Here is a 25853-nt window from a genome sequence, read left to right as displayed (position 1 = left end):
GAGCGTCAACATTAGGATTCAGGTACATCGAGCTAACGAGTTCCAAACAGAACAAAATGCATGTCTTGATTTCCACTGCGAGCTACGATCCATCTATCCTATAAGAGCTTGTTGATAAAGTTGTTATATCAAGCCAGTACACTCTGGATACCCACATTTCAACTAATCGAAATTCAGTCCAACTTTATAATAACCGGATACTTCAAATCTTTCCCAATGACAATGTAATCCTTGTTGAATTTTGTTTTCCTTCTCACTTTTTCAATAGATATGTTTCAAAGACGATTGAACGACTTAAATCATGGTTAGCAAATTCACTCTTAAAGGATACTTCTGTAAGTTTTTCATTGCTGATTTGTTTGTATTTTTATTCATAATTGTATGTAATTGTCGGTTGTGAATTTTCATTTTTCTTATTTGTTCTAGTTTCAGAAATTAGCTTATTATTTCGGTTTATTTTCTGTATATATTGATGAAGTTTAGTTAACACTGATCACAGTTAATGCTTCTTTTTATGCCATAGAGTTGTGGTGATGTTTAAATACATGAAAATAGTGACATCAGTTGTCCAAAAAATATCTCAATTGTGTGTTCTTTAAAACGCCTAAAAATACAATTGATTATTAACGTTTGCTGGGAAATCTTTTGTTTTCCAAGAACTGAATTTAAATCAGCCAGAAAATGGATATTCTTCAATAATCACCATTTTTTTTAGTTTTTTTAACCTCACAAACACTTGAATCAGACGTCATAAAACTCAGATTCTGAATGACTGGTTTTCAACGACATCACATGAAATGTAGGAATACCTACGTTTTTCCTCATTTTTCATCGTTGGTTGAACTGGAGACTAAACATTTTTCCCTTTTTGTTTTTTCAATGATTTGATGGCCAGATCAAGCAGTAATGTAACACAATACAAATTCTGTTGAAGCGATCTGCGTTGTTTTTATTCATTCCATTTACTAGCGCATTATTTATATTTGGATACCTAAAGCTGCGTCATAAGTCTTTGAAATACAAATATTTATATTGTAAATCTTCATCTCTCTGCGTCATTTGTTCGATTTTGTGTAACTTGATCGTTATATCTGAGAGACCTTGGACTTACCAAAAATAGTTTAGTTAAAACTGTGTTTTCTATTTTTCTTAAAAAAACTATTTTCTTTGAATTGAATCTAACTTCTAAAGCATCATTGATAAGCTATTCATGTATCATGTTTAATTGATTTAGGATTGGCAACGTTCAACTGGGCCTGAATTAGATGGATCTTCTAATTATTTCACTGATTTGCCTGTATTAGTCATGACACCTATCAATGAAATGGTAAGTTGCTATTATTATTGCTGTTATTGCTTAACAAGTATTAGGAACTATCAGTAAACGGAATTTTATGTATATCTTCCTAATATGGCTATGACATAGGGTGGATTCGAATGACTTGACCTGACATACATGGCATTGGTCACCACTCAGTGACCAGTAAATTGCAAATACATCTCATTCCTGCAGGAGGTCAGTCGTGGCCCGGCTATTTCAGTGGTAATGTCCTTCACCGCGAAGCTGGATAAAAAACTATCGAATCCTCCAGGGTGCATCAATCCCCTCAATGTCAGAGACATGCCTTGCTAACGAGTGCCAAGTAAAACGAAATCTAGGTCACGTAGGGTCTCTTGCCAACTACCTCTAACCACTACCTTACAACTTTATCTCTCTTTATATACTGAATCCCAATATTCCTTTACACGTACGTTTACATTCTTTCTTCTCGGGCCATATTCTCAATGTTAAGTCTTTATCATCATTCCTACTGTAATTATTTCGACTAACATCTTCGTAAATCTGGTATTGCCAGAATCCTCCTAGACATTGGTTTCCAAGAATCTTCACATGTTTTTTTAAAAGAAGACTATAAACAACCAATGAATTGCTGCCAAAATGTATGATTATACTTTGAAATTAATCGACGGATTTCTCTTCATTGTTCATAATCTATAGCTGTAAAAACTTTAATCGTCTAACTTAAATTCACTGTCTTTTTGTAATGAATACATGTTAAAATACAAGATTTCCTGTTTTATCTATGGGAGAACAAAGAGCGTAGCAAAAATATGATGAATTCATTTACTTGGTGTGGTTTCTCTTCAGCGGCTTACAAACTAAAAACAATTATTTACAACTAATATACATACTTTATTTCATATTAAGGATGATCAGTAGAATAATGCCAACAGTTATAGAACGAACACTAAATTGGTAAGGGGGATGAATATTTATATATTACTAACTGAAAATTTTAGAAAAAAATTTCAAAACATGCGAAGATACGTTTCTAAAGAATGAAAGTTGATGTCAAAATTACTCAAAAACAGCCACAAAATTTGATAGATTAACAGAGTAAGATTGATAAAGCTCAAAAATGACACAGGAACGAAAGAAAGGGATTTGTTACGAAGTGGAAGACTTTCAAACGTTCCAGCTTTTTTGTGGCCATGGTCACCAAACATATTCGAAGTTGTCCAGTCATGAATTTTGAACTATTTTAGAACATCAACATCATGTCCGCTGTCAAGAAAATGATGGAATGAAAAGAATATTGACCTTTTGATCCCATTTTTGTGAAATGTGCCCCTAGACGCGAATAAGAATCCCTGTTTTCCGTTCTAATGTAAATGCCGTAACACAAGCATTTAAATCAATTAATACATTTGGAGGTAACACAAGGTGGGAATTTTTCTGCATCTATCGACATAACTCAGGTCAATGATCGGTGTCCTCATTTTATTACTTGTGAATATTTCACAATTAGTTGAGGTCAGTGGAAAGATTTGAGGCCATCGACTGCTGTACAGTTGCAGTAACACAGAGCACTAAATACTATTTCATTTATAGTTCAAAACAAAAGATATTGATCACTACAATATCAGCGCAATGTCTACACGAGCTAAAGCATAACATAGTGCCGCTTTTGTGATGTCCACTTGGTCTGGGCAGGAACCGATCCTATTGTGTTAGGCTTATTCGCTTGAGACTATTAACCGAACCATTGAACTATTTCCCACACTTCAACCAAAAACCAATTGAGAACACCGAGTATTCCTAAGCAAAGTGTATATTATGCAGTATTATGATAAATGTAAGAGCCATGGAAAGTTTCTATTACAAGTCACATGTTCCTGACTATCCACCCATCTGTTTAGAACATCAACTAATCACCTTTGAGTTTCACCCACACAACAGCCGCCTAATGTCTTTCACTAAAATTGTGGATAATCTTTCAGATGCCTCAGAAGCTTGAACTACAGAATAAACTATATTTTAATCCACTACATTGTTCAGTAATTTTCTTCGACAAAATTGGATTAGTTTACAATATCAATTGGTGGGTAAAGATTTTATACTCTAAAGCAATATTTATTGATATTTTTATGTTGTGCTGCATTGACGATCTTATTGGGAAGAAAAATTTCTCCACTCAATTTGCATGTTGTTTTTCTTAAACCTATTTTTGCACAGATTGGTAAAGGTAATTTATTGCATTATCTGGGCAATGCTGTAAGAGAACAATTTTTTACTCAATGTGTTGAAGAGATGGCGCTTTTCGTGAAAGATTACGATGGTAAGAATTCTGTTTCTTTGCTTAGTTACCTTATTTACTGTTGGTTGTTCGATAGCGATCTGTAGTAAATTCTTACTTTATCAGTTTAGGGTTGTGGAGATTGTTGAGTTTAAATTGATATCATGAATGGATCAATTTTAGACTACCATTGAAAACTTGGAAGCACTAGATGGCCGTTTCGTCTTAGTATGGGGCTCCTCAGTAGTGTGCATCCGCGATCCCACCTGCGGGACTCGAACCCAAGACCTTCGGTCTTGCGCGTGAGTGCCTAATCTCTAGACCACCGAACCGCCATCCAACGGTGTCAATGTCTAACTTCAACCAATCCACGATATTGCGCAACCATATATTGGTAGATTTTTCTTAAGCTTTAACCAGATACGATCTATCCATCACTGCGTTCTGAATTTCGCTCAAAGATCCAACTGCCTCTGTCTTGAATCTGATTGGTCCGTCGGCTAAGTATATTTTTATTGTACAATGAAATAAATGATATTTATTTTGTTTTAGTGCCTGTGATATAACAATGATAACTTTCACGATGAAATCACTATAACCCAGCTCATACATGTTCATGTCATTAGTTTTGTCGCACATATGCACACACTTGAGTGTATAAATGATACACTATTCAGTTTCCCAAATGCTATTAAGTAACTTGACATGTTTTAATGTCCAATCTTATTATTGTTAATAGTCACTAAACTACCACTTTGACGTTAGTACTTAATAATGCACCATAGCTTTCGTTTTGTATCCTATATTGTAGCTCCACAAACTATACTACCCATCGACTGGATAATGTTTGCATAGTTTAATACTGCAGTGTACATAATTTCATTTTGTTTCATATAATTTTTTTGTACCTTACATGCGCATTGGTTATTAGATGATATTAAAAAGTACCGAGCAGCCTACATACAAGACAGATCGAAATTTCCATGCTATATAGAATACATTGTAAGTATTCCTTGATAACTCTAATCTTTGTGTATTATTATTATTATTACTATTATTATTATTATTTTTATTATTATTATTATTATTTAATTCGTTATACCTAATTTTGCGATATGCATGGTAATGACGTTGATATTGGTCGCACATGTATGCATTAAGCTATATGTAACATTTATCTGTCTGTTTCTGTTTATCTCACTGAGCCATAAACATAAGTAACATATGTGTAGATTTGAAGAAAAAAATAGGTATGTAATTTTCACTTAAATGTCATGTATTTTAAAAAAACCTCCAGGACCTCTGTACCTTTATTCACTTTTTGAGGTAATGAACCGTTAGGAATATTATTGGAAAATTCTTATATCTAACTAGTTGTGTGAGTACTGGTGGCAGTGTACTAATTTTTAAATAATGAATGCTAAAATGACTTATGTCAATCCGGGTCATATTTAACCTCCTTATGTATTAAATGATTCGAATTAGATGGAAATAGTTTCAAACTCACAACACCGTGGTTAGTAATAATAATAATAATAATAATAATAGATTGACCTACTGCAGTCATCGGGAAAGCTCAAATGATCAATGCATATCAGTTAAACCTTACTCTGTTGCACAAGCCAGTAGTTGTCTGGATTCAGTAGTTAAGTGCATAATGCGATGGCATTTGAAGCAAATAGAGCTGAGTTCGACTCCTGGAATGCACATCAACTCTGGGATGCAGGTACATCCAGTTGACAAGTCCTAAATAGGATGAATTCCGCTTCCTAAATTTCAATGCTAGCCATCATCCATTCCTGTTTATAAGGTAAGTAGCTTAGTAGCAATGTCGAGACAATCCACACAGGATGCACATATTCGAAAAGCGACTAAGCAATCGCAGTTCTGAACAGCAATGGTAAGATTCAAACAACCATTACAAATGTATTTATTTATTTATTTGAACACATAAATATCGGTACAAGGGGCATCGAATGTATATGCGCCACACAAGTCACTTGATTTGTGTGTAGGCTGTGTTACTACCCGGGTGCCCAGACCGAAGCACAGTCAATACAAATGAATAATCATAGTAATTGCTTTAAGTAGTATTGCATATTGAGTACAATATGATATTCTCAGTCTTTTATTAGTTGTAAGTGACTATTATTTCTCGAATTAGTAGGATTCATTGCAAATAAAAACATTTCGATAACAATATAATAAGTTAGGACGAATTCTAACATTTTGATGAAATACTTATTAATAATTTATTTAAAAGCAATGCTGAATGCTAGAGAAAAAAATCTCATTCCGTCCAAATGTACACCTAAGAACAGCTATTTTCTACCCGAGCTTCACGGTTCAATAGGCTAACCACTGTCATTATAACAGTTACTTCCTTTTAATCATCTAACTTCTTTTTTCAATATTTGTTCCAGTTAGCCAATGCAAATGGTGCATGTATGATTGCGCATAGTTTTGTCACAGTAATTATGGATGAATTGACTGAAGATTCACATCTTAAAGGGAATCTGACAGCTAGGATTAGTCATTTGAAATCAGAATATGAAAAAGTAGCTGAACAATGGTGAGTGTTTGTTGTTTCATCTGTTGGCTGAATTTTGTTATGAGTTCTACGTGGGACTCATGCTAAATATCATGTAAGGTATCCGTGATCTAATCCCTTACAAGTCACTTATCATTACTATTTGCGTGAATTTTTAAATCTGGTATCCTATGAAATATTTGAAAGGTATCAGTCAGTATTTGGTCATTGAATCTCATATTTAGTTTAATTTAAAACTTTTCATCGGGACTAAAACTGTTATGATCCCGTTAACATTGGGTGGATATCGCACATTGTATTATGAGTTAACTGAAGCTAGAAATATAGATCATTTGATTCTAACTCAGCTGTTCTAGAGCGTCGTGTTATATGAGGCTTGCATCGTAACAGGTAATTTGGATGCCAAACTAGGTAGGCTAAATTAAATTGAGAGACAATTGAGTGAACTTTTTGATTTCTCAATTCAGTGAACAGGAAACGAAGACTGTCTGTTGCTTAGATGATCCTTTATTTCTACCAACCACCATTTTTAAAAACTCGAAAAGTTCTCGTCTGACGCTGATTTCAAGAATTAACTGGACGATAAACGAAAATGCACAATATTACCACTGGCCATCTCTAGGATACCTCGACTAAAACATTTGCTCTGTCCGGAACACATATTGGGCTCTGACCACTCTCTGGTGCAAGTACGCGTCCCCTCTGAGCCTTACTGAACGCAGAAAAGTCACAACGTGGAAAGCTTTAGGAGTTCAGCTCAACAATAAGCATATTTCAGGGACAACTAAAGAAGAACAATTACGAAAGTAATGCTCACGCCGATGTAGTTTAATTCACAACTAACAGTGTTAGACTTGAAAGTTCTAGGTTGTATTCGACGTACGGAGAGAGTCATGAGTAGTCACTGATCTGAACCTTTAAAACTAGCACAAGACAAGTTAAAGGTATGCTCCCTAATTTTCCAGCTAATTTCTGTCTTTAACGAGAAGCTTCTGCAATTTTTAACTATCAATTCAGTATCTGTGAGATTTCACCAAAATTGTTTTTATTTCACACAAACTTTGTAAAGATTATATCGTTTTCTCCGATAAATAAACTAGTTGTGGTTTGTTCTTTTCTGAGAGTATTTACTTATCGTACACTTGATCCAATATGTGATGTCAGTTCGTTACGACCTTAATTTATCTGCTCACTAGTCTGTGCTTAGTATACAGCGAGAAAGAGTTATCTCAATCTAGTTTACGGATTTGATATAATGGGCTACTTAGCAATACCTTAGGACTTGTAACGCGCTAGTTCAATGTGTTTGTGAGCGACCTTGGAAGTAACAAAAGAAGAAACCATTCTACATTGACTAGTTGGCAAGCAGAGAGAGAAAACGACTTACCTGAAATTGTATATCTGACTTATTTCTGATCCTATCAAAGTACATGAGTAAATATCTAACAGAAGCATAACACAAAAGGAACGAGAAAAATACAGTTACATCCAAACTATAACATTAAAGTAGACAAAATGAAATCCGAGGATCACGTTTAAATTACAGTGATTTTGAGATGGAAGAGAACATGCCAGTTATTTAAACTATAAACGAAAGCTTTTGATTCGTAGATTAAAGTAGGCTCTATACTTAATCTTACCATTGTACAGAGTTTGGATTAAGTGCGATTAGGTCCCGAGAAATAAATTACGTTAATTATCATTGTTCCGATATTCTTTTTTTCACGTCAGATGTTTTCTTATGCTTATTATCTTAATTGTTATGCTATAAAAATTAATTCATATTATTCTGTGTCAATATTCGTTCTTGTTTTACTCAAATTCGTCAAGGAAGCCAGTTGTATGGTAATATCTATAAACACTTCGAATATTTTAATGATTTTAAATCTTCAGTCGACAATTTATCCTTATCTAACGAAATTTTCCTATATATATATATATATATATATATATATATATATATATATATATATATATATATATATATATATATATATATATATATATATATATATATTTTATTATAGGATAGCTTATGCTGAAGAAACCGTATTCATGGATTTAAATCGTGTACTAAGCGTGATTATGACATCTCAATGGTGAGTGCATATGTATATATGGAGTTAGCAAAATCGTGTTTCATACATATTGTAGAAATATCGATGGTTTAACACTGAACACTTTACCCAATACTATTTGCTTCAAGCTCCATTGCGTTATCCATTTAGCTACTGAGTCCTAATAGCTAGGGTTCGAGTCCCGGAGTGAATGTTAACTCTGGGATGCATGCACTTCCAACTGACGATTCCCAAAATGGGACAGCATGTGCATCCTGGATTCCACTTCTAGCCACTATCATCTCTGCTTATAATGCTTGTGACTTAAAATAACATGGAGGCAATCCGCACAGGATGCACGTATACCAACAAGAGACTGATCATTTGCAGTCCTAAACATCCATAGGAAGATTCAAACAACCAACACGAAAACGAATTATATTGTTTAACATTCAGGTGCACAAACTAAGGCATCATCATGTACCATTATCATTTTACAAAATATGTAATTGGTTATACTTTTTTACATATCAATACCGAGGTGACATTTGTCAAATGAACTAACAGTTTCGATCGATTTATTGTTTGTTCATTGATTACCTACTGGATAAGTATTGATCTCCGTTGAAATCATATACTGATCGTAACTAAACCACTATTGAAAACCCGGAATCACTGAATGGCCGTTTATTCCTAGGACTCTTAAACAATGCGCATCCACGATCCCGCACGCGAACGCTTAACTTCTAAACAACTGAGCTGCCATCCTACACTGTTGACGTCTAAATTCAATAAATCTATTTTCTTTCTTAACACTTCATCCATTGCTTGCAGTAGATAACTGTCTTACACACGACGTGGATTAAAATTAATTGGTCACAGCTTCTGACTACAACTCCGGCAGTTACGTCTTGAAGTCAGTCGCTAGTTAGCACGTGGTTTTCTTAGTATGCGGGATTTGTGGAGATTGTAGTTTTTCCAGCGTTGAAATCGTTAACCCATCTTAGCTAGACCGCCATTAGAAATCTAGACGTTAACACCATTAGATGCCGGATCAGTAGTTTAGCGGTTAGTGGTTCAAACACGAGAGAAAAGGTTCTGAGGCTAATCCTTTGTTGCGGAGTCGTGGATGCCTATTGCTAAGGAGTCCCGTACTAGTACGAAACGGCCGCCCTGTGCTTCTAGGATTTCAGTGGTGGTCTAGCTAAGAATGGTTCATGTTTTCAACGGTAAAAATAATACAATCTCCACAAATTCTGTATATTTAATAATAATCTGACTATAGAATAATGTCATTTATACTTCTCATGGTTGGAACTCAGTGAATAGTTTAGCTTGTCCTGTTGTCTTGTTGCAGACTTTCGTCCCATTCGCCGGATTAGAGGAATAGTAATTTCTTAAAATGTAGCTTTAGTATGTATTGTTATTGTATATTAGAGTAAAGCCTGATGAGAATCTTACTGAAAATAATATTGTTCGCTTATATATGTTGTTCCGATTCACATTATTTAGTGTTAAGGTCTTGTAAACAGCAATTTTTGTTCACGCTCTGTTACCCCATCCAGATAAATTGTTTAGTATGTTTCTTACTTGGGACATTTTTATTCATTTCTCTTATCGTTCTCTTTGGTCATTCCCCCCAATACACTTAATCTGTATGTTTATTATTATTATTATTATTTTACAAATTATTGAAAACAGGCTACGCCCGGATGACATGACAACACAATATCTGGTTGGTACATTAGCCGATTATGATGAAACATTGAAGCATACAAGACAAAATTTATATGATAAATTAGCTGAAAAATTGGCTGAACGGATGTTAATTGAATACTTGAAAGCATTAATAAGCCGGTATAACAATTATTCATAATCAGTATGATTTGTTATCAACGTTATTTCAATTATAGTTGTTATATTAACAATTTACTGCATATTCTCTTCAATAAGTACACAAATTGATGTCATGCGAACTCTAATATAATTTAGGATAATATTCTCATCGCCTTACAAAATAATTCTCATTTGTAAAACAATATACTTGTCCTATGTGCTTGTCCACTGTCCTGAAAGTCTCTAAAAACCCTGATAAGTTAAGTTATTCGGCTGCCTCAGTTCGGCGTTTGCTAGAATCATTTAGACAGATAATATTTTCAAATTCAACTCATTAGTCATTATCTGGATAAAGAGTCAGTAATTAGAAAGCATAAGAAACCCTAAAGCGTTCAGTATTTTTTCTTGATATAAATGATCGAGAACTTTCCTAACGTTGCATCGTCCTTGTTATCCTCAAAGGTCTTAACGAAACTCTTGACTTATAATTTTCGATTATTCTGCACTAATACTAATAACATGGGGAGATAGTTTAACAGTAGACTGTCGACAATCCACTGAATTATCGCAAATATAATGAGTTAACAGGTGTGTAAGAATAATCTTAAAATATCTTGCTGTTCACATAATACCTGGATCACTTTAAATTATCTGGTAGTTCAGTATGATTGTTTTTCAAAGAAAATTTATTGACCATTTTATAAAATACTAAATATGTTCTAACAGTGTCATTTATACCAATGTCTATAAAAATTCAAGTAGGATGAGTACAATTTTCATAATAAGTAAACCTCTCTTGAAAATGTTTACCGGTTTAACAGTAAGCATCAACTAAAAAATAGGTTTTGTTACATTAATTTGATAAAGGTAATGGAGGAGGAAACGAAATAACAACTGAGAATTTAATTAGCACATCATAATGTACCGATAATCAATATGACGAATAACCAGCAATATATCAGTCAATTAGCGGAATATAAAATTTAAACAAAGCACAGAATATGTTGAACTTTGAGCATTTCATTATATTGTCAAACATAAAATGGAAATGAAATTTTCCATTATATATGTTTATTTTGATCTTATTGTGCATAGACGAAGTCCGCTTTCTACAGAAGCTGATAGAAAAAAAGCTGGTGAGAAAATCACACGAGATGGACATGATTTAAAGAATTATTTTGAAGAGAAAATGAAAGTGAAAAGTGAAGTAAGTAGATTTATGTTGATTAATAACTAATTTATCATTCAGGATATGGGGTATATGCTGTATATTTTTTTCAAAACAAAGCAAATATGCCACAATTTAGAGTGTCACATTAAGATAATTTTCGTTGCTTTTTATGTAATCTGACCTTAGCTGTTATCTTAACATGGTGGTTATACTTTATGATGACTGGAACATTTATTCCTTTAGATCTTACTTTTCCAGATATGTCTGTTGAGGAACTGTAAAACTAGAAAAAATGTGCTAAAGTCCTATGGCTAATTCGTACTACTGGCTGTAGTAGTATGTGTTGGTAGTACGATATTTTCCTTAGACAACCAGCATCTACAGCGGTGCTGCAGGAGGGAGACAGTTAAAAAGATCGACCGTAATAATAGTTACTTCACCTTAATCCTCGGATAACCATCAATTGTGTTAAGGCTTTAGATGTAACGAGTTAACTCACCTAAAGCTCCTCACATTAAAGCCTTGTGTAGCGGTCCCCAACCCATTGTCTCTTGAACTGTGCTACTAAGGCCACCTCTAACCCAGTATTTTTTCAGGCCCCTCAAGAAGAAGTTTCCCTCTACAATGGGACAGTTGGAAAATGACAGACACCTACATAATATAACCGTTTTGTATGAAATACGAAAATATCGTAAGTATTGTATAATCTTATGGTTTAAAGAAACGACTGATTCACTTACTATCAGTAAAATATTCATATTTTTAAACTGCGTGGTAAGGATATCTTGTCAACTTCATCATAGCGTTTTATTCATCCACCGAAATTCAGAATAGTCAGAATCCATTACTATTATTTCGTTTCTACAATCAATTTACGACATTTCAACTACGTACATAACATAACATACCAGTCGGTAATTCTTAGTAATAAAGTAAAGTAAAGTAGACTCCAAAAGTTACTAAAGGAACTGAGTACATTTGTTGTGTGGATAGCATGCAATCTTAGTTCTACGTTTTGTTGTATTTAAGACTCGTCATCTAGGTGTATCTGCTTCCCAACGTTAATTTTCACAGTGGGTCTTGAACTCAGTATACTTCGTTTCAAACTCGTCTCACTGTGAACATCAGCACTGGAGAAAGGATATATCCAGCTGACAATTCTCAAATAGAATGAGATTCCACTGCTAGCGAAATACCAAATATACTAAAACACAGAACATCTCTATTTCGAGGCAATCTGCTTATCATTTTCAGTCCTGATTCTCAATAACGGGAAGTTCGGGACCATCCTTACTATAAATATTTTCACAATTAGGTAACTGTAAATCTATGAACTCAGAAAATAGTATTTATTTAGCAAATATTGTAGGACATATATCTCATATATTTCTTATAAACAATTTTAGGTAATTGTGGCATACGACGCTTTAACAACTATCGGTCAGTTGTTCCTTACAACTGATACATCAATGTTACCCTTGGATATTGCTGTAAGTGTTTGTTTGTTTATATGAATGGATCCATTTTTCTTTTCTTATTAATTAACCAACAAATTCTGTTCGAAATTTTGCTTTTCGTTGTAAACCTGCTATTTTAGTCAACATTTCTAAAATGTTAGCCTATTGCAATAACCATGGCTCATTGTTAGACTAATGTTGCACATTAGTTCCACTGCATTTTTATGCTGCTTACATCTATCGTGTGGTTAATACTTATTTTTGTCAAAATTCAATTATACATTCGCATATGTTATATAAACCAACCACCTTAGGTCGTACGTTGTATAATTTTTATTATACTGAACAAGCTTAATATGTTATTAAAACGGTATTGTAATTGATAAGTGATTAAAAATCATTTGTCGAAATAACTATTTGTAAAACAATTAATTTGTAAAAAATAATTTTTTCAAATACACTAAAATACTTGTGTTAAGTACGTGTAAACAAGTCGTAAAGGTAGACCTTTATGAATCATTCTGCGGCGGATAATATATATAAATGATTAACCGCTGACATATGCTTCACTGTTTATTAATTATTTATCTTTCACTCAGTTTTGTGTCACATATAACCGTTGGGTGTCAGGAAGCCACTGATCAATGATAGTGAAGGATAGATCGAAGTTAGACTTGTACACCATTAGATCCCGGCTCAGTGGTTTAAAATCTTTATGTTCGCACTCGATACTGAAGGTCCTGAATCCGATCCCCTATTGCGAGGCCGTGGATGCGCGCTGCTGAGGAGTCCCATAAAAGGATGAAATAGCTGTCCAGTGTCTCCAGGTTTTAAACGGTTGTCCAACATTTTCCACAACCTTGTATTGACGTATAGTCCAATTACATACGAATTGTAATTTTTTGTTTGTTCTGCGTCGTAGTCATGTTACTAATCAATTTCATCCTATGAGTTTGATCGTTTGTGTCATTGGCTTAAGCAAGGTTCTTTGGTCCGATAGACGTAATGCAAACTTACCGTTAGTGGACTCAATAATTAAGTAGTCGAATTGAGTAGGGGTATGGAGGTTGATGTCATAACTTATACAAAATGTATCCAATGTAGTTGCTTAAGACGAATAATTGTAGGATAAGAATCTGTGTAGATCATTCACCAGTAAAGCACATCATACATTTATCCTATTTTATATACATCAGTAGAAAAAAGTTTAAAAGCATAACAAATATACGATGAATTCTATCATTAATATCTCATGAATTATAGAAAAATCATATCAAAATCATCAAATAAATATTCTTTTAAAGATAGTTAGTCATGCTAGTAAGAAAATTGGTCCATTATCCATCAGTAATATTTTAAAAAATACATTTTCAGAGACGTCTGATCATTTTAAATACATAAATTTTCTCATCTGTTACTTACTTTCTATAATACTAGGTTATAATTACCGTGCTATGATACTCATCTCTTTGTGTCAAAAAACAGAGTCCCTAGACTTTAAAGAGTCTACTAATAATGATGAGTTAATTTACGCGTATCAAACCTATATCATAAATCACCTCCGACACATAATGTCATTGAGTCTTTTAGAACTTATTTATTAATATGTGTGTATGTGTATTGCTTCTAGAATTTGAAACGTCAATTTCCTGATGTTCGTTCCGATCAAGTTTATGCCTTGCTTGTTGCTCGTGGAGATGTTACATCTGACAATGCTAAAGGAGTAAGTTTCCAAGAAAAATAAAGAGCTCTTCAATAATTAGAAGTATTCAATTTTTCTTGGGGGTTGTTTTTATTTTAGATTCGATTGTAGTTGGCTGCTTCTCACTGTGGCTAAATGGCATTTTATCGAGGTTGTATGGCGAATAACTGTGGAACCCAATAGACGCGTTTCACCTCACTCGAGATTCATCAGCTGGATGTCCCTGCATCTCTCAGTGTTGATGTTCACATGGAGATTTGAACTCATCACCTCTCAGCTTAAGTACCATCATTTTATCCACTGAGTTGCTGATTCCGATTTCTTACCAGGCCTCTCTAATAGGATAAAACGCACCTCCTGCATCCTATCTTTACCCATTATCCAACCTTAATAAAAGCCTGTGACTAAATGGCAGTATTGGGAAAATCCGTTTACGATGCACATATACCAATAAAGACTAAACAGACAATTATTAACATTGATAACGGGAGAAGGAAAACCTGTACAAGTTAGATGATTAGTCAGGCTTACCGACTTGTATAGCTCAATCTTCAAAATATCAGGTATTAAGAATCACAGTATGTCCAAAGTCATTTAAGATTGATTTTCAGTTTTATTTTCATTAACCAAATAATTCTTTATTTTTCTGGGACTTAATATTCTGAGTACAATACGCTATTGAAAATAATATCCTCCTAGAAAAACTCATTAATATTCCGAGAATATTCTTCAAACTGGTAACACAATTTCAAAGCTTTGTGGTAGTTTAAACAGCTTTATTTAGTTTCTCGTTAGATTTTGAATTGTGTTGCCATCGTATCCCAAGTGTCTTGGATAATGGCTTCCATTTCTTGCGATTCACAAAAGTTCAGCTAATTCTAAGGTTACTCACTCAACAATCGCAACGGGAACGAGAATAACTCTACCTGATACTACTCCATCATTCGGAACTTCTAGATACAACTGAAGTGTTCTGCAAAGTTACAATACAGTTGCCAAGTAACCGACAGCTTCTAATCTTTATTAATATAGCGAAAGTTTCCACTGATGCAATACAACTCTCACGAACCAACAAAACGATACGATGGCTACCCAACATGCGTCTAAACTCTCAAGTTATCGATGGTGAAACTACGCAACCGAAAACGGAGACTGAGTGCTTTATTCTTAGCCTTATTGTGCATTGCGAAGAGGGTAGGGTTATAGAAAAGAAACAACAAAATCAGGCAAGCTACAGGCACAACCACAACGTAATGTGCAACTACTCACTCCAATGCTGTCTACTTGACAAATTGATCCAAAATCATGATGCACTCCTTATTGCTAGCTGCATTTTCCTGGGATTCATTAGATGACAATCGGCTACGGCTAAGAATTAGTTTCTACACGTTTCTTCCACTTTTAGCTTATCTAACTTCGTGGTTAGACTCTTATTACTTTGCAATCGTATGTGAGTACTATCATAACCAATTTTCGTTTCGAAAACCTCTGAGCTTCAGTAATGTTGCATTCGATTGTTCAATAGCTTGACCGCTTTTGTCAGGCATTTCCTGGATACTCTGACAGGTGGGGTGAGTTCGCATGTTTATCCATACTCGGAAGGTTCGGCCTTCCTAATATCAATTGATAGTCAGTGAGTACCGATAAGACGAAGATTCCGTACTAAACCACTAATGCTCCCGATTCCCGGTTAAAACCCAGTGTTGAGTAGTAGTAATAATTCTTTTCTGAAAGTCAGTACAGAATACACACCAGTTTACAGGCATCATCAGGTTGATACAAATTGTTAGTTAAGACTCAATTCACTTAATCTGAATAAACATGGATTCCAAGTAACTTCCAGGACGAATTTAAATTAGTGAGTATTGAACAATGAGAGCTGTGGGGAATGTAAATAAGTAAATCAGTATTAATACTTTTTACTCCGTAATGCAACGTGGTGTAGGCTACCAGTTGAAATTCGGAGAACAGGTACTATGAACCACTTCACTCGCGATATAAATGGACTCCTAAGTGACTATAGGACACTGCTTACGCCACCTGTGTACTTGGACTTTATTTCTTCTGTAATTTTATAACGCAAAAATATATTTACGTACTTACTATTATACTTAAATAAGTCTACCAATCACTTTTTAAGTACTTGTCTTGTGGTCGCTTTAGAAATTATCTGACTATATTCGATACCTGACACAGAGTGTAATCCATCAATATCAGAAAGATGTTCTATTTAAATAGACAAAGGTATACTGTGCAATACAGTATAATAAATATATAGAGCGATCTACGAAAACTGTATATAGTTCTCTGGTCACTTCTTGTTTGGCAATTTTTCTGTTGTCGATAGATATGTGTCATAACTTAAAAGAAACCTATTCACAGCATAATATTAAATATAACGATAGGTAGAGACCGTATTTCAGTCTACTAAAACCGTGGTAATAAATTAAGCGGACCCTTTTGTTTTGGTGCTTGCCTTGTTCTCATTTTACAGTATCGTTTTCTTGTTCGTTGGTCAAATATTGTCCTTTAAAATAAATATTTCCAGCTTCAGCACTTGTCCGCGCATTCTAGCAAGTCATACTTGTAATTTTTAGGAGTTTAATCTTCCGCTGAAACTGGCACATGTAGTTCGTGACTGACGAATTCCAGAATTAGGAAACAGGGGAGCAATATATTTATTACTGTTCAGTAATCAGTTGTCTCATTCTTTTATTTTTTGGTTACTCTTTTTATTATGCTTGCTTTCACTTTGCATTCAAAGTCTTTGTACTCATTTACTTTTTGGTTGAGTGGATCAGCCTTATTTCACAAATCCTCCGGGGTAATTGTCACTATATTCGGTCGAGTCTCGAACAGAACGAAAATTGCTGTATTCTGGTATCCTAACCCATGCTCAAATGTATTTTCAGTTTAAAATATATGATGTTAAATGTTGAAATTTATGCCTTTGTGTTAAGTTATGAAAGCGTTATTATAAATTTATATTACTTACAAGTAGTATCATTTCACTTCGAGACTATTGTGTGAACTCGAATTTTTCAATTTTATCTAACCGTGACACTATGATTTATTTTCTTAGCTTTCGGCTGACTCTCATTACGGAAGGGAATTGTCACAGAAGCCATCACCGTTCGCAATTTTCACACGATTAGTCGTCGCAATGGACACACATTAGTACTCACTTTCTGGCCGGAAAAGAAATAATGTAAAATTGATCAATTTCGTGACTTTTTCAATCCCATTATTTTTATCTTTATAATATAATCACTGAGTTACTTTCTACATTTTGTTTATTTGTCTTTTGCTTCAGATAAACCCTTAAATTAAAACAATCAAAAGTTTATATTCTAACCATTTTTGTTTAATTGAACGGAATGTCGAAAGTCACATCTGCAGTTCTATTTTTGTACCATGTCATCAGTAGATCTAACATAATAATGTAAGTATTAAGTGCGACGTGACTTACGGTGATAAATTATTAAATTGATTTGACATACATGGCCCTCATACCAGCAGAGGGGACGAGTTTATTTGCATAACGATACAGTATACACCACGAAAACTGGGATGTTCGAAGCCATATTTGCGCATTGAAAAGAAAAACTGGTTGACTAAAGACGCAACTGGCATTCTAGTTCCGTTATAATTGCGAATAGCTCACATTTGATTATAGTCGACGTAGACATCAAGGGCCTGGACTTCATATCACATAGCGTCAGAAACCTCATGTCGTAATTCGTGTGAAGTAAGAACTTCCTGTGGAATTCAATTGAGAAGCATTAGGACTAGAAGTATAGAGCGTTATGAGTCGAAATTTGTTGCAAAAATAACTAGTCGTAGAAAATAAGTAGTCCTTTAAGTCTTAAAAGTCAAAGCTGACCTCATTAGTTCTACTGGACGCATCCTTGGATATGCCAATCGCCTAAGCATCCGCATCAGATCACGATTGTTTATCCCATGCTACTACTAGCCAAACGCAACTCCATATATCGATAGCTTTCCAAATAAACCTCCTGATGAGTCTTGCGAATTGAACGCTATAATCGTTTCCTAAGCTATTCTGTAACCCCCAAGCTAGAACTATACAGCGACCTGAACACAAGAGAGAAGACGCAAAGTATGCGAGAAAATACTTTACTCCAAGGTTCATTTTTGTACAGAAAGCACGGGTATTTGTAGATGTTAACACTTGTTAAATCAACATCATATCTTAGGCAATCCGCTAAAAGACATGTCATACTTCTGACCAATAGTAACACGCCACGTTGACATTCCAGAAAGCTCCATCATGCTCTGATTGGCTAGGACACTTCGGTTCCTCTAGAGGCTCCGTTGCAGTTGTCCGAAAGCCGATTCCATGCCTCCCCCGAATAAGATTTCTCCCTAGGGTCTACTTGTAGCGTGACATCTGGGTTGTGGCGGCGTCCCATTATTCTTTTCGTCTGCCTTTTCCGAGGCTTTTTTTCAGTGTCCTTGGGCATATGTAGCGTTGGTGTGTCTAAGATAACTCCAACAGGAAATTTGGCCGGTTTTTTCGAGTCTGCATCGTTCTTTTTTCCTTATGGGTCTGATTCGTATGTCGTATACGTGTCCCAAAAGATCCTCGGACTCTGTGCAGGACGTTTCCCGATTTTTGTACAACTTTTCTCGGCTCCCATCGGTTCTTCCCGATGTAGGATTTAATGAAAACTTCGTCGCCAATATTGAAGCTCCGGATATTTGGATTTTGACTGTTCCCATCCACTAATTTGGATGGCAACATGGCATTGAAAACGGTCCGATTACGCCTTCCGAGCATGGCTTTGGCAGAGGACTTACCATACGGAACATTTGGGTTCGGAGTGGCTCTGTAGGATGTTAAAAATTTGCGACTACTTGTCCAGTGGTCCCTTCGCCTCCTCCTTTCAGTAGTGCTCGTTTGAAGGTGCCCACGAAGCGTTCTGCCTGTCCGTTCGATTGCGGATGATAGGGCGGAGAAAGAAGATGAGTTATTTCATTTATGCTACAGAAATGCCTAAACGATTCTGCGGCGAATTGCGAGCCGTTATCCGTTACTAAGGTCGCTGGTACTTCAACGCAGCTAAACAGGGTAGACAACTTGTGGGTTGTTTCTGATGTTGTACAGTTCGGCATGGTATATGCTTCCGGCCATTTAGTAAATGCATCTACGATCCTTAAACACATTGTTCCTTGGATTGGACCGGCAAAATCTGCGTGAAGTCTTACCCAGGGTCCTGCAGGCGTAGGCCAATACTGAGGTTCGCATTTCAAAGGATTTTTAGCGGCTTGAATGCATGATGAACAGTTACGGCATTTATTCTCGATATCTTTGTCGATTGACGGCCAATAAGCATAACTACGAGCCAAAGATTTCATTTTATCGATTCCCGGATGACCACTGTGGAAATGCTTGAGAACATTGTGACGTAATAACTTCGGAATAACAATTCGATCACCGAACATAATACACGAGTCAACAACCATTAGTGAGTTCCGTCGACGAAAATATTGCAAAAGTTCTCCGTCAAGGCGATTGTTTGGCCATTTGGTCGAGAGTTAGCATTGAACTGTGCTCAATGTCTCATCACTTTCAGTGATCTTCTTGACAGTTTCAAGGGTTACTGGGAGTCCATCGATTGCATCATCCAATACGCGATGAACTTCTTTCTCAGTTTGCATATTTGCTACAAGAGTCTCCTCTGGGGTTTCCAATTGGGAGCCTATTAATCTTGACAATGCGTCAGCTTGTCCGAAGGCGGTAGTAGACTGATACTTGATCTTGAAGTCGTAACCCAGAAGTGTGGTTGTCCATCGTCGGAGTCAGTTAGCTTTATGAACAGGAATACCTTTCTTTGACCCAAAAACTGCAAGTAGTGGCTTATGGTCTGTTATTAAGGTAAAATGTCGACCATATATCATCTTATGGAACTTTTTCACTGCAAAGACAATTGATAGGGTTTCTTTCTCAATTTGACTATAGTTCCTTTCGGTCGTTGTCAAAGATCCGGCAGCGTGAGAGATAGCCTTTTCAGACCCATCAGGAAAAATGTGAGAGATGACTGCGCCCACACCATAGAAGCATCTGAAGCAACGGCTATCGGTAGCGAAGGATTATAATGTGTCAATAAGAGATTGGAAGTCAGGAGTTGCTTGATTTTCTCGAAAGCTGCTTGGCAGTCGGCAGACCAATTCCATCTTGTATTCCTTTGTAATAGGTGGTTTATTGGAGCACGTAGACAATGGAGATCGGGGAGGAAGGTACCATAATGTCTGACCAATCCCAAGAACGATCGCAGGGTAGTAATTTCCCTGGGCCTAGGCATTGTTCTCACAGCTTCAATGTTCTATGGACCTGGTCGTCTTCCGTCTTTATCTATTATGAACCCAAGATACCGTACTTGCTGCATATAGAAGTCACACTTTTCCGCTCAAAGGCGAAAACCATAATCGGCTATGCGTTCTAGTACCTGGTCCAGTTTCTTCTGCAGGTCCATTTTGTCTACTGCCATAATTATGATGTCGTCTAAGTAAGCTGCTGCCCCTGGAATACCTTGTAACATGGTATCCATAATTTGCTGGGAAATAGAGGGCGCTGTCTTCACCCCAAAGGGTAGTCGGTTATACCGGAACAGACCTTTGTGTGTGTTGATCGTCAGGAGATCTTTGCCCTCATCAGATACCGGGATTTGTAAATACGCGTCTGATAAGTCCAATTTCGCAAAATATCTGCCACCGTTCAGCTTAGTGAAAAGATCTTCCGGTAAGGGTAACGGATATGCCAGTTGTGTTGTTGGGAGAACTGTGGGTCTTCCAATGTTCCTCCAAGTTTCTGGGCCGATTAAGGTAATGTCAGAAGCTGTATCAAGCGGAAGGCGAGTACGGTGTTTATTAATATCCAAGGTTACGTACTTTCTTTGGCGGCAACTTTGTGCTTGATTATTTGATACCAATATTCTTTTTGTTAATGCGTCAGACCTGTATTTCTTGAAGTAGGGTTTTTCAGAATATCGTTTTTGGTTTCTTTTTCTGCAGGTTGTTTCTATATGGCCCTTACGATGACACTTACTGAGACAATGTTCTTTATACGGGCAGAACTTCTTATCAGTTTCAGATTCAGTTTCAGTTTTGGAAGGACAGGAGGCTCGATAGCCTATGTTAGTCCTGGCAATGGTGGTCTCTCAGTTGATCCAACTTTCTTTTGAAAGAGTCGACGGATGGAGCCTCAACCACGTGCTGAGGTAGTGAATTCCACTCGTTGATGATTCGATGGCAAAGTCGATAGTCAGCTCACAAGTAATTTGTTCTCGGCTTATGAATTTTTTTAGAGTGTCCTCGTAAATTCTCTGTTTTGGAAGACAAGAAAAATGAATGCATATCAGGTGCAAATTTGGCATTAAGCAATTTGAAAACTGTAATCAAGTCGCCTCTAGTTCTGCGATATGACAAAGGGAAAAGGTTCAGCTTGGCCAGTCGAGATTCATACAGAAGCTTCGCTATTCCAGGAATCAGCTTAGTCGCCGTTCTCTGAACCTTCTACAGAAGCTCACTGTCTTTTTTTAAGCAGAGGCTAGCCGCTTGTATGCAGTACTTAAGTTTAGGACGAACGAACACTGTATACAATGTCGAAAACGTGACATGACTAAAAGCTCTACGTATTGACCATTAGGTTCTAAAGCCTCTGGCGGCTATTGTACGGCAGTGTGCAGTGGTCTTTAAGTCTTGGCTAACGATGACTCCTAAGTCATTATATGTCTGGACGACAGGTAGCTCAGTGTTATTTATCGTGTATGTATCTGTACCTTGATGACCGATATGCATCACAACACACTTGGAATTATTTATCGGCAACTGCCATGTTTGAGACCATTCAGATAACTTCTTCAGGTCATTTTGGAGTTCTAAGCTATCACCCTTACATCGTATCGTTCTCCATATCTTGACATTGTCAGCATATAGTAAGACCGATGATGATAGGAGATGAGGAAGGTTATTTACATACAGCATGAATAGCACTGGCCCCAAAACTGTACCGTGGGGCACTCCACTAAGCACAGTTCCCCAGCTAGATAACTTTGAGTTCACCCGAACTCTATGTTGACGCCCAACTAAGAAGTCTTTTATCCACATAAATAGATTGCCTCCAATCCCGACATTTCTTAACTCATATAACAGCCGGTTGTGCGAAACCTTGTCAAAAGCTTTGCTGAAATCAATGAAGGCGACGTCTACAGGTAACTTTTGGTCCTTAAGAGCGCACCAGCTTTCACGAGCCACTAATAAGTTAGTGAGACAAGAGTAACCTATTCTGAAACCGTGCTGCGGTTTTTATCGAGATACTTAAACAGCTCCTTCCGAATAATCTTTTCTAAGATTTTAACGACCACACTAGTTAGGCTAACGGGGCGGTAGTTCTCAGGCTTGTGTTTCGTGCCTGTCTTGAAGACAGGACTTACTATGGCGTTTTTCCAATCTTTCGGTAAGTGACCCTGCGTAACGGATAGGTTAAAGCATGTACTTAAAGGGCTTGCAACGAAGTTAGATAATTCCTTCAGTAGCCTAGGATGTAATTCATCGGGTCTCGTGGATTTACCTATATCAAGATTATTTAGTAGACCAAAGACATCGAGTTCTTTAATGGTCACGCTATCCAGCGTATGTGTGGGGGGATCTGTATACGCTGATGGGAAGGGCGCTTCTATGGTATATACGTTGCTAAAGTAGTTCGAGAACACTTGAGCCTTACCAAAGTCGTCTTCCACTAATGATGAAGCAGTACTGTCTCCTCCTAGAGCGGGAATATTTCCTTTTCTCCTTGTCCTTTGGTTTATATAGGAATACAAGCGTTTAGGACATTCTATGGATTCCTTAACAAGTTTTCCTTCGTACAATTTTCTAGACTTACGGAGGGTCGAGGCACAAGTATTCCGAGCCTTTCCATACTGAGAATATGACTCATCAGTCCCCAGTAACCTAAATCTATCCCACATTTTTCTTCTCTTACGGAGAAGGATGCGGACCTCCCTACTGAACCATGGTGGGAAGTTTCTCGGTCCCCTTGGTATAGTCCAAGGGATATGGGGTGTGGTAACTTTTAAGTATGAATTGTGAAATGCGTCCCAAGCCGTTTCAATTGAGGACTCTGGGTCTATTGTCCAATCTAATAACGATGCTGAGTTCATGATATCTGGTATATTTGCTTTCCAGAAGTTAGGTCTGGATTGGGCTGACAAGTGCTCGTGACTGACAGTTATATGGAAGTCGAAAATTAAAACTGCGTGATCACTTTTACCTAGGGGTGGCATATAATGAAGGTTCGCAACGTCATCCACATAGTGAGTCAGTATCAGATCTAGTAAGGATGATTCGGTGTCCGGATCGTACCTAGTCGCTTCTTTCACATGTTGTACTAGAGCACATGTGATAACCCCATCAACCAGTTCCTACGCGAAGGAATTTTCTGACGATTTAGTTCTCAGATTTTCCCAGTCTACCATAGGTGCATTAAAGTCCCCTAGGATTAGACATCGACCACTTCGTGATCAAGTATGTAGACTGCTTAGCGGGACCTCATTTATTACACAGCTTGGACTGCGATAGACCAAACCAACCAGCAGCTCTTGTCCCTTGCATTTCAAGCGGAGACTAACTAATTCACACGTCCCACTCTCGTGGGATACACCGTCGATAATAGCAAATGGGATAGCATTCCTGATGAATAGAGCTACTCCCCCTCCTTTACGCTTTTGTTTTCTATCAACCCTTACTAACGTAAAACACTCGAAATCAAGTTGCATACTATCTATAGACTGTGTCAGCCAGGTTTCTGTGACTGCGATTATGTCTGGCTTTGTAGAGTCAATCTGCACATCTAGTTCCGATCGCTTATTAAGTAAGCTTCGTGCATTGGTGTAACCGATCCGAAGCCTGTTTAAGTGCCTTCGTGCTTCACCCAGAGTGGCTTCGGTATCATTCTCTGTCGAAGTCTTACAACCCGAAAATTTACAATTTTTGGGTCCTTTTCGCCAGCGTCTAACCTAAGTTGTAGTTCTTTCTCAGCCTCCACATGCCCAGCATAGAGATGATGGTTTATCGCTGTCATTACAATATTCCGCGTGCTGGAACCCTGTGAGACTTTTTTCTCGACTGCATTGACATGAGAGAACCGGTTGCCGTTTTCTATCATCGAGGTATCATGCTTCAGATTGACTAACCTTTGCCATTCGGTAGCTACTTCCTGCAAGGTCATGTCGGGGCACTGTTCGAGTTCACTTAGGATTCTCGTTCGGATGTCAGCATCCTCGGGTGAACGCAGGCTACAGATAAATACTAAGCATTTAAACTGGTCTTCAGACATTGAAGACAATTTGAACCTCTAACATTCTCGGTTCACAATTCCTGCATGTTTTACCCAGTCATCTCCTGGTTCTTTCGTTATCTTTAAGCATTGGTAACGGATATTAAATGGAGATGATTGCTCTCCAAAGATTTGAGACAGGGTTTTAACTGTTTCATCAAAACTAAAGTCTCTTGGATTCTTCGGGAGAATGAAGTTGCTGTAGCGTTCATGTTCCATAGTCCCAAGTTTTCTCAGAAGTATTCTGACTTTTGAGGCGTCATCCAGTTTGCAAAGATCAATATAAAACAAATCTTCATACTTCTTAAACCAAGACTCAAAAGTTACACCTGCTACACCATCAAAATTAAATTCATGGATGACGTTAATGACTGAAACAGTATGTGATACTTGTAATTCACCAGAATCAGGGTTTCGATGAGACAGGCAGAATTTCTGAATCAGGGCTTCCATGATTCTGATTTGGGATTATTCAAACCTCTTATCTTGACGCACCATATGGGCTTCTAGTTGCTCTAAGGAAATATTCATTATAGTTTTCCCGTCGCCACTGATAAGTCTTGCGAATTGAACGCTATAATCGTTTCCTAAGCTATTCTGTAACCCCCAAGCTAGAACTATACAGCGACCTGAACACAAGAGAGAAGACGCAAAGTATGCGAGAAAATACTTTACTCCAAGGTTCATTTTTGTACAGAAAGCACGGGTATTTGTAGATGTTAACACTTGTTAAATCAACATCATATCTTAGGCAATCCGCTAAAAGACATGTCATACTTCTGACCAATAGTAACACGCCACGTTGACATTCCAGAAAGCTCCATCATGCTCTGATTGGCTAGGACACTTCGGTTCCTCTAGAGGCTCCGTTGCAGTTGTCCGAAAGCCGACTCAACACGTTTGAGCCCTTTCATTTCTGACTTCTGATTTAACTGGCTTGATATTCTTCGATTATAATGGTGTTACGTATCAAGGCGTTGTAATACCCTATATACCCGTGGCACATTCATATTGATAAATTCTGTATTCGCACATTGTTTTCTATTATATCAGCTTCGACTTAATATTCATTTAGTCATATGGTGTTGTTTCGCTGGCAGCACGGGATTTTCTGTGGAATAGATTGCCTCTTCTCAAGGAACAT

The 25853-nt window shown here is 36.8% G+C and overlaps 1 protein-coding gene across 2 annotated transcripts in view; it reads left to right on the top strand.

Moving 5' to 3' along the window:
* EXOC3_1 (Exocyst complex component 3) overlaps positions 1–19403 on the top strand; it is a 29186-nt gene extending 9783 nt beyond the window's left edge. The window contains exons 14-24 of one of the 2 annotated variants that reach the window (XM_051210470.1): positions 269–335; positions 1235–1327; positions 3518–3620; positions 4510–4580; positions 6002–6150; positions 8157–8228; positions 9888–10043; positions 11118–11229; positions 12600–12683; positions 14281–14373; positions 17435–19403. In XM_051210470.1, the coding sequence (XP_051070464.1) occupies positions 269–335; positions 1235–1327; positions 3518–3620; positions 4510–4580; positions 6002–6150; positions 8157–8228; positions 9888–10043; positions 11118–11229; positions 12600–12683; positions 14281–14373; positions 17435–17530 (1096 nt within the window). In that variant the 3' untranslated portion in view covers positions 17531–19403. Of the gene's footprint in view, positions 1–268; positions 336–1234; positions 1328–3517; positions 3621–4509; positions 4581–5335; positions 6151–8156; positions 8229–9887; positions 10044–11117; positions 11230–12599; positions 12684–14280; positions 14374–14413 lie in introns of those variants that run through there. The other variant, XM_051210471.1, reaches the window with a different exon arrangement.
* Positions 19404–25853: the final 6450 nt, after the last annotated feature.

This window comes from Schistosoma haematobium, chromosome ZW (assembly GCF_000699445.3).
Source record: "Schistosoma haematobium chromosome ZW, whole genome shotgun sequence".
Lineage (NCBI taxonomy): Eukaryota > Metazoa > Platyhelminthes > Trematoda > Strigeidida > Schistosomatidae > Schistosoma > Schistosoma haematobium.
This window is presented reverse-complemented; position numbering and strand designations above follow the sequence as displayed.